Here is a 10474-nt window from a genome sequence, read left to right as displayed (position 1 = left end):
TCGGCATGGAAATGTGCCTCATTAAGTCGCGGGACGCGTTGGAAAATATGCCGCGAAAGGATTAAGCGACGATGCTGCCGACGAAATGGCGCCACGACTATTAAAGGATTTCTGCTCCTTTTCCTCTACCTCGTTTCCATTCCGGTTTGCCACCGTTCTCGGCGACCGTTAAGTGTAATTAAAAAACTTAAATAAAAAAAAAAATTTAAATGCGTTGCTTCTTTGCATTTACGAAACATTAATGCGAATCTGATGCAGATGGAAGTTCTGTTAAATTGTGTGTGTTTCAAGAGAGTGTCTTTCTTCCGATTTAAATCAATTTCAATGGCAGACACGAGGCGTATACGTATACAATTGAGCCCCCAGCTACAGCGTGTGGCAAAAGTTTATAATGAGAATTGTGGGACTGTGACTCTGTCTCGGATTGTGATTCTGATTCCGATCCTGAATACGAGGCATACATTATTCATATGTAAAATACATAACAGCAAAATGCCATAATCATGTAAAATAAAACCATTCTTAATGGCAGCAAGCCTGCAAATGCGAGTGCATGTTGCCACCGACTGGGAATTAGCCTCTGTCTGGGTCCCAGGTCCGGGTTCAGGACTGAGACTGGGCCAGACATGGCAGAAACTCATTAGCTTTATTACACCCATGCAATATATAAAGCTGGGGCGGGAACATACCAACAGAGATACAGACAGTCAGACAGTCAGCCAGTCGGTAGGAGGCAGCCTGAGCCACAGGACCGGAAATGCCATGGCATTGGTATTAACTATTCATGTCTGTACACCCACATTCATATTCACATTCTGGCATAAAAGACATTTGAATAATTTTGACAACTGTGTGATTAATTCAAACATTTTGGCAACTTACGCCCTCATTTTTTATATACCAACAACGACAGCAAATTAGCACTTCATAAAAAGAAAGTGGGTGAAACATTCATGGCCTCTTTATCCATATGATACTCGTACGATTATGTGGGTGTGGGACAAACTTTTAGAGAGCAAAAGCTGGAAAACTGTTAAGAAGTTTATTCCAAAGCTTGTTCTTTGCAAGGAGTAGAATGGAAGTATGAAAGACAAACCACTTAAGTGATTTTGGTACAAACCAAATTAAAAATAAAATGATAATTACAATTTTGATAAGGCCCGAATCATTTTGTACTGAAAAAATACTTGATTTCATGAAAATTTAAAATTCGTTCACGATATGCCATAGTTTTCTATAGGGAACCCACTATCCATGCTCCAAATTCAAAGGGTTGACCAAAAACTAAAGTCAGCACCGCACAAGTGACAAATTCTACATTCTACGTTCCAATACATACATACTCTCCATGTGCTAGTCATGCTTCCTAGAGGAAGTTAACCTCTTTCAACCGGACAGGATTCTATTCAAAATAGTCACAATGGCTGTCTGATTGGGGGCCTTGAGCGATTAAAGGCCCTGACAAAGTGCAATTTATGGCACTTGGAACACTTAAAGCAAATGCTTTTACTTTTTGTGCTAAGCAAAAAAGACCACAGACCAAAATATGAAACAAAAATTCAGGCAAAAATGGCTGTGGCTATGGCAGTGGCAGAAGAGTGCACAGAGCAAATAAAACCTACGATATAAAAGAGTCGCATGCCGGAAACGGCAAACGACAGACGCCAGGGTGGAACCGCGGCAGGGGCACGGTCGGCCTAATGCCAATGCCAACACCGGATGCGGATGTGTGACACATGGCCAAAGGGGCGTCCACATCGTCCTCCTCCGTCCCTACATCTGACTAGCGACATACGCACAAAGTCATTGTCGTTGGCTTTAAGTAGACGACTTTATTAAGCCGAGGACACCCAGAAGCATCTCCCAAGTATGCAATGCGAAACAAAATATAACGGCAAACAATTTTAGACAGTAATAAAATATGTTACTATGGGTTAAACAATAAAGAGATTAGAATACAAATTTTCATACAAACTGGGTTCACTTAAACAGTCCATAGTATGTCCTCGGGGTCTTGGTGTTCTAGGAGAAAATTAATCGTTTAGGAAACTTCTAGAACTCTGTTAAAATCTTACAGGTAAAACCGTTTCAAGAAAATTGTAGTTTTAGATTAGATACGGATGGATAAATACTAGGTTACAGCTTTCCTTTAGTTCATTTATAGATCTTTAAACATTCTTTACATTTGCTTCTTACTTTGATTCTTATACTTCAAATCACAAATATTGTATCCAAAATGTTCGTTGTTTTTCCCACTGTTCATTGGTTTGTGCGAAAAGAACAAACAGCATAATAGGCTGGCAGGACACCTGGGCACGTGTTGGCCTTGCCCCCGAACTAGGTCTGGCATAAAATTAAGCTCCAAGTGCGACATCGTCGTCGTCGTCGCCGTCGTCACCGTCTGCCAGATTCTGAGGCTTAAGCAGAGGTCGTTTATAGCAGGGCCACAATTTGTTGCTTTTTGATATTTATTTGCAAGAGAAGCATGTGAAACGAAGAACAGGAACAGGACATAAATCAAAAGCGCAATTCACGAACAAGTGAAGTAGCGGGAAAGGCCAAAGGAAAAGCCGCAGCGGAAAAGGGAAACTGCGGCAACAATGCGGACCTGCCATTCAGGTGCGGAGAGCGCGACTTACAACTTTTATTTATGGCACTGCCAGAGGGAAAAGAGTTCAGAAAGCCAACGCACCAAAAGAAAGTTTCAAGTCTAAGGAGAGGTATGCCCCAATAAGTATGCAATGGCTCCAGATGTATCAATTTCACTTCGAGGACCTTATAATTTCCAACTAGTTCTAGCTGTTGCTCTCCCCAATCAGTTTACATGGACGATAACCTACCTGTAATTAATTCATTGAAACATGGACGACATTTACTCCTCTGACGAGAGCGTCGACTCTTATGAGCCAGAGGATGTGATCGTCGAACTGTCCAGCGATGACACCGGCGATGACCTCAGTGCCCGTGACGAATCATGCGAAATCGGCAGCGATGTGAGTAGCGTGTACTTATTATTAAATGATAATAAAACGAATTTTTTTCGCAGATTGTCAGCAAGGAGAATCTTCTTAAATTTGTCAAAGCCATCGACCCAATGTCCTCAATGGATGATCACGCTTTGGATCTGTTTGCCAAAATGGCTGATAACTTTGTGGAGGATGTCTGCGAAAAGATGGTCAAGGCGTGCCTCAACCCTTATCAGCAGATAAGCAAAGATGTCTTGGAGCGCACCCTCGACCGGGAATACAACATAAAGGTTCCCAAAAAATCTTCTCAACAGTCCAAATCTAAACATTAAAATTGTAAAAATCATAAAATAAAAGCTAATTTTTATGACTCCATAAACAAGATTATTGCCAGCATTTTTAAACACACTTTCCAGGAAAATTATTAGTCAATCCATTTAAATAGGCTGTGCAGAGATAATTTTGTGTGTTCCTTGAAGAAATCATTACCTGACTACATAACATTTTAAATGTTGCCCATAAATTCAGGTGACCAGCCATGCCCTTCTAAAGCTTTCAAATTGAATAGTCTAAAATGATTAAGTAATTAATAAACTCAATAACCGCTGTCAAGACCACAGAAAGGCTTTTAATGCTGCTTTTCGACACCTACAAAACGTTCATCGTCTTGGCCACGCTTGGCCGCACTCTCGAGATTCGCCTTTCAACCGAGAATTACTCGACATAAACTTAAAGGGCCATAAAAATGACAGGGCCCAAAATGCTCCCATTTACACACATGAACAAGTAACTGGGGGTTTTATTCCACTTTTTTCTTTAAAAAAGAGCAGACTAAGACGAAAATTTAGAGCACCATTTTTCAGTGATTTTCTGGTGCTGCATAACGAATTTTTTGTTGCCCATGGCCAAAGGCACATTGTGTGTGCATGAAAGGAGAGGCATTTTTCTCTTCCTTTGCTCGCTCATTCATACAAAAACTATTATTCTGGAGACTTGCACACATATTTTTGTATGCACGATCTGATCTGTGTATGTTTAAATAATTGTGCAAGCGTTTGACTATAGTTTATATTCTATTTGCTTAAAGGATAGAATGGAATATCTGGAATTGCAGAACTTTTTGGATACAAGGTAGTCTTCTTCACAGCTGTTTATTCTTTTCTCTCCATTTTCCTTACACTCTTACGAAATAAACATACAGATATGGCGCACTCGAAATGTAAACATTGAATTCGGATCAACCCTCGCTGGCAGCCATAAACATTCGCAATCATAATCCAGGAACGACACATTGGGGCGCATTTAAACCGATTTCATATTGGATCAGGAAGCACCTCAGTATGTGTGATGTGTGGGGGGTAATATCTCTGAGTGTTCTACCAGTACAGAAGCCACAAGAGGAGTGGAAATTCGCTTGGCGTATGTCATGGCACGCACGCACTCAGAGAGATCCCAGAGCCGTGGAGGACTCGTTAAGGGAGCAGTTCCTGCTCCTGCTCCTCTGGGGCGAAATTATAATGAATTTGTCGTTCATACAATTCGAATGCGTGACGACTCGACACGGACCCAGACCCAGACACAGACCTCCAGCATACAGCAGAAAGCCACGCCCCCTCCATCTCGGCCAGATTTGGCTTAGTTTCGACGATGAATCCGGGGAGATAAGCAGTTAAGTGACTTTGTCCTGACATGGCCCTTGGGCTGTTGTCGACATCGGAATCGTGTGCATGAAATAAATACTATATCTTGTGGCTGTTGTTGTTGTGTATTGGCAAATAAATTGAATTAAAGTGAAATCAGTTGCCGTTGGCCGTAATAAATTAATGAAAATGCCAGACCAGTCGGGACAGCCCGAGTCGCGTCGGAAAAACCAGCAGAAGGAAAAACAAAATTGAGAAATCAGCATAAATCAAAGGGAGTTCGAGTGTGTATAAACAGCCAATGATAGCCAATGATTATAGCAGCCGTCTGACCAAACTTTCGTCTCCAAAAAGTTGCAAATGAATTTTGATTAAGCCTCATAATGTGTATTTAAAGATATCCCTTCGGGTTGTCTTTCGGATACTCCTTAACCAGCTGACTGCAGCTATCCGGAGCAGCTTGTGTAGCTTAAAAGTTTACAAGCCAAAATCTGTTTTAATTAAATTCAAGTGTTGTGCGCTGCCCTGCGACCTTTTCTGCATGTCAAACGAGCGGCAAAAGGAAACTTCCTTCTACTCGTATACGTTCTTTTTCGCTTTGTGCGAGTCATTTTCAAAGAAATTCACAAGTTATTCATTTTCGCAGGGGTCGGTCGGCGCTGAGGCCGATGCCGTTGCTGAGGGGGATGGGGCTTCGGTGAAAAGTTGCGTTGAGTGATATGTTACCAAAGAGTTGTCGTTGCTTTTGGTCAGGGATTCAGGATCCTTGCAATCCGAAGCTGGAAATGAAGATGAAGCGGAATCCGGACCAGACTAAAAAGAGCAATCAATGCAAGTTGATTACCATTTCGGGGAAGTTTCCCAACTCATTTTTCGATGAATCAAGTTAATGAAATAAGTGAATTGGAAAACTTTTCAAGGAAAGTAAATTGAGGATACGCGTATTCTGATGTACTTTTAGAAACTTGATTCTTTGACTGTCGAAATGGATTATTTAAGAGTGTGTTGCAATTAAAAATACTGGAATCCGTTTGAGAATGCATTTAAATCCATTGTAAGAACGATTTGCACTCGTAATTTACTTCGGAAAGACGATGTCTTAGCACAAATATAAATAATTATCTAACTAGGAGTACAATTTTGTATAAGCTCATAGTTTACTTTAAGACCATACTTTCCTAAAAGGCAATAAGCTCTTAAGTAAATTAAAACTTGTCCATTTGAATGCAAATTAAGAGACAATCAAATGAAGAAGCAGAACTTTGCCCAACTCAAAGCCAATGGTGTCTAAACGTCTGTACTAGTGGTCTATATGGAAATGCACAGCTGATATATATAAATGCCATATAATAAGATATATGTATGTATATATAGTAGGTCCTGCCTTTCGTGAGTCTTATGTTCCCTTAAGACTATTACACTCCTTGTCCCATTTTTTATGCCTCAGCTTTCGATTTCCCAGCATATTACCGCATTACTGGGACATGTTTGAGCACTTTTCATAAGTTTGTCACGTTCAATTGGCTCCTCCCACACCTTCGGCTCCTACGATGTCGAGTATTTAGTTTAATGCCGTGCCATAAACCTGATGTATGCATAAAATGAGTTTTAAATCAAAATCCAGAGCACTTTGGACTGTCAATCTCTGGAGTTTTTGAAATTATTCACAAATCAGTTTTTATGGCCTCGATGGGAAATACATCCGGTTGCCAGAAAGGCGGAAGGGAACGCCCGCAACCTTGTCGTAAAGAAAATTTCTTACCAATTTATTTATGCGGTAGGATGGAGAGGATGGTCTAACACTCAAGAACATCCTGCACATCAAAATCGAGTCTAACATGAATAAAATTATGATAAATACACATTTAATGCGGCAGACTTTTCATGGCAAAATGCGGCTTGGAAATTTATTAAATCTAATTGCATTGCAATGTGCAATTGCGGCAAATTGTCAGCTGTCACGGAAATTGAAGTGTTTGCGTAGCAAATCAGGGACAGAAACAAAATGAATGCGGCTCCCTGGCAATAACAGTAACCCTATTACGGCTAAGTGCCATTACAGGCATTGCCAAGAAAAATTACCTTCATGTGAGCGCACTGTGGGAGGTTTTTCATCCATTTACTCTACGTGCACGTGGAATGGAAAATAGAGTATTTGTTTGTGCAAAAGCCCATTGTGATCATATTTTTAACAATATACCGTTTCTCGATCGATCTTTCGTAACATATACGCTTGGATATTATTCTTCTAATTAGTAAATATATGTATCTATAACTTTATGATCATATGGCGTGTTCTTAGATTGAAGGACACTAAATCTTTGAAATTCATATGTCAACAATTGCGAGCACATTGCAATGGTATCCGTTCCACTGTGCATACTACTACTTGTGTTTGCATTTGCATTTCATTAAAACACAGGCAGGTAAACAAGTTGCCGCCCAGGGCACTCACTCATTCAGTCACTCATTCCGTCAGTCATTCCGCGCGTCTCCACCGCATTCGGTTCGGGGCCGCAAGTATGACGGATGAGGACTACTGGGAGACCGCCTTGTTGTTTCAGTTGGTGGCTTCACGGCTGGCATTGAGTGCCGCCAACGTCGACACCAAGTGCCAAATGACAGCAGAGCCCCAGCAGAATCTCGGCGCGAAACAGAGGTGAAAGTTAAGGTGAAAGGTAACGGTAAAAGCCAAACCAAGGCAAGTGCACTGCAAGTGCACGTGAGTGGGTTCCCAATGAATGGCGCCGCAATGATTGCTACAAACGTGACACGCCCCGAGCTTTATAATAAGTATACGGCCAGTGGCTGTGTTGTCCAAAAGAATGTTTCAATTAGTTTATGTTACGGCCGAGTAAACACGGTAAAAGTGCGTGCAAACAAACGTGGACGTGGAGAGAAAAAACGAACCAAACGAAAGAATACAAATACAAAAGATAATGACGCCATGTTCATGGACAAACAATAAAAGCGTCAGGCAAATTAGGGGGCCAAATCGGGCGATCATACCCTAGCCAGTCCCCGTCCCGACTAGACCAGGCCGACTCCGAGTCCCTGTATCCGCGTCCCGGCCAATCAACAAACAAACTGTCACTTGTCACAAGCGCCTCATACGGCCCACAGGGAGGTTGGGGCCGCAGGCATCTGGTCAGATAATTTTCTTTGTTTTGCGGTAAATATTTTCATTTATTTTTTGAACACCCTTACGGAGAGTGTCAGGACTTCGACAATGCGTTTAAGGTGTTCATGAAATCTTTCCATACATTTTTGAACATTCAGTTTTGTGTATAGCGTCCGTTAAATCAGCCTATTAGAAAATTATCGAAAACTTCTGCGCTCAAAAATAGCCCTTCTTTTTTGTTTTTGTTTGAAGCTGAAGATTGAAAGGTAATGGGAGAAGTGGGTGTTCGGCTTGTCAGCTATTTTCTGCTTATTTTATCACGTTTTACGCGCGATCTTTTCCTATATATAGAAGCTCAGACAGGTAGCAGTATGCAAATCAAACAGACAATCGAGAGGCCTCTCACCATCTGTACTTCCTGTTCTACGTGGAGAGGAAATGGCGTTGACAAACGGTGAGCCAAATATGAACAGGAAGCGGAATAAAAGCCCCAGGCACCCATCAAAACTGTTTTCACGTGCATCCCGTGCCCGTGGGAAATTGAAGCAAAAAAATTCTCTAATGCAATTCGCCCCTGAATTCCGGAGTATTCCAACTCGAATGTCAGACGTGGTTTGTTTCTGCATGAAATTTAAATATGTCAAATGCTTGATTCGATTTCAATTTAATTGATTTGCGTGTTTTAGGATTCTTTTTGTTCTTTTTACGGCGTTGTCTTGAATTTATATTTCAGTTATTCAATTGTATTACATTGAATACTTGTGGATGTTTTTGTCATTTATAATCTCTTTTTATTTTGTTTATCTTAAACATTTTATAGGATAAAGTCAATGGTATTCATTGTATCTCTTTGTTGTTATCTCTTTGGTTTTTTTTTTTTTTTTGTTATATGGAGCCACATAAATCACAGATGGAATAAATATTTATTTTTTAAGCACTCCCCACTCAATCACTCCGCTTACATTGAATTTGTCCTAGATGCGGAGATGGTTGTTCACATTCTGATCGGGCAAAGACTCGGGCAGTTGTAGGAGTGACACATCTGGTCTGGTTACAGAGCTCGGACGCGGATTTCTATTCGACCAGTGACCATAATGGACTCAGTGCACCCGTTGGAATGCCCCGCAACACGTATACGCCATGTGGTGCCTCGACTCGACTCGAATACGAAACTCGGCTGACATGCGCGCACTGCTCTCGGAGTGTGTGTGCTCTCGACTCGACGTCTGTTGTTGGACTAAAAATCAGAATGCCTGCCAGTGGCCGTGGCACTGACTGCTGACTGTTCTGCCTGTGTTCTTCTGGAGGCTCAGAGGCTGCGGCTGTTAGCTAACAGCAAGATTAACATCCACTCAACAGCAACAGCTGAGCGCACTGCTGGCCCATTCATTCATAATTGTTTTGAGTGGAAATTGCACGATGGGCGGCCGGTCGTGTTTCCTTGTCGGCATGGTGGAGCAGAAAATCAATTTGGTTAAACAAAATGCGACACTGGGGAGCAACTGCGAAAGCGTCATTCCAGCCACGTGCCTCGCAAATGTTAATGAGCCTGCGTGCCATAGCCTTTATTTCTATTCTCGACTACTTCTATGAATATATTCGTACATGCATTACAGACATACATATGTATATATGCATATCATATATATATATATGCAAAAAGGGAAATGTTGACCTTTCCCCTGCTTTCCCTCAGAAAAGCATAACAAACAAATGCGCGTGAAATGTCAAAATCACTGTCAGACAAGGCCAGTGAAATGGCTATAGATGAGTCTGGGTATGTGAATGGAAATGGGAATGGTTGACAGGGGAAAAAGGAGAATCGGAGGAATCGGAGGAAAATGGAGAAAAGGAAACAGGTCCAAAAGAAAAATGACGACGCATAAGCGAAAAACAAGCAAATGCTGAAGGCAAGGCAATCAAGAAAAATTTCTCCAGCAAATGGCATGGCAAATACAAACACCAGCAGCAACACCAGATTCAAGTGGTTGCATGATGTCGGTGTGGCAGGATGAGTTGATGATGAGGTGGCACACAACCACACAAGCACACAGCACACATATGCACACGCTATATATAAGGAGCCTTAACAAGGCTCAAGCGAATTATCAAAAATACAAATAAACGTTTACGTCCACAAAAGATGCGAATCTTCGATACCCGATACACATGGATGTCTGAAAAAAAGTAGAGCTCAATCAAATTTCTGTGGTTTTCCAAGGGTGAATGATTAGGAGCCGATTTTGCAATGTCCTAGAAAAGTAACTGAAACATTAATAGCTGTCACTTGTTTTATAGTTATGCTTTTTGAATATTTATTATGTTAAATTTTAAATTCTGCTTGTTTAAGCCTTTAAGCAGCTAAGCCCTCTCTGTCCCTGCATTTCAATTTAGCTTAAAGATGCGAAAATGTAGGAGAAATAAGGTCATAACTAGAAGTTAAACAATACTTAAGATTAGCAGCACTTTAAATTGCAGCTCAGAAGAATATATTTACATGGTTTTTATATCCTTTCAGAAGTCATATAATTATGTCGAGGCTTGGACCTCAACAATAATATAATTTTTTGATCAGCAAAAAAAGTGTACGCACAGATTACAACTACAAGAACAATTTTTCTAAATATCCATTACATTATAAAATCAGCAAGGGAAGCGTGTTTGCCGCTTCAGCCCAAGTTTTCCTTTCCTTTTTTTACATGTATGTACATATATTCACAATTCCCATGCCGAAAGTAACTAAAACC

The 10474-nt window shown here is 41.0% G+C and overlaps 1 protein-coding gene across 1 annotated transcript; it reads left to right on the top strand.

Moving 5' to 3' along the window:
* Positions 1-2846: 2846 nt before the first annotated feature.
* LOC6595377 lies at positions 2847-3334 on the top strand. Its single transcript, XM_002020777.2, has 2 exons — positions 2847-2993; positions 3047-3334. Exons 1-2 carry the CDS (start codon positions 2862-2864, stop codon positions 3296-3298), a joined length of 384 nt encoding a protein of 127 aa, XP_002020813.1. The 5' UTR covers positions 2847-2861; the 3' UTR covers positions 3299-3334.
* Positions 3335-10474: the final 7140 nt, after the last annotated feature.

This window comes from Drosophila persimilis, unplaced genomic scaffold (genome assembly GCF_003286085.1).
Source record: "Drosophila persimilis strain 14011-0111.01,24,50 unplaced genomic scaffold, DperRS2 tig00000191-arrow-pilon, whole genome shotgun sequence".
NCBI lineage: Eukaryota > Metazoa > Arthropoda > Insecta > Diptera > Drosophilidae > Drosophila > Drosophila persimilis.
This window is presented reverse-complemented; position numbering and strand designations above follow the sequence as displayed.

Bases quoted from the DNA above. Each gene is read 5' to 3' on its own strand.
- LOC6595377 (XM_002020777.2), top strand. From the start codon at position 2,862: ATGGACGACATTTACTCCTCTGACGAGAGCGTCGACTCTTATGAGCCA. The intron at 2,994-3,046 runs GTGAGTAGCGTG...TTTTTTTCGCAG, and splicing joins CATGCGAAATCGGCAGCGAT to ATTGTCAGCAAGGAGAATCT.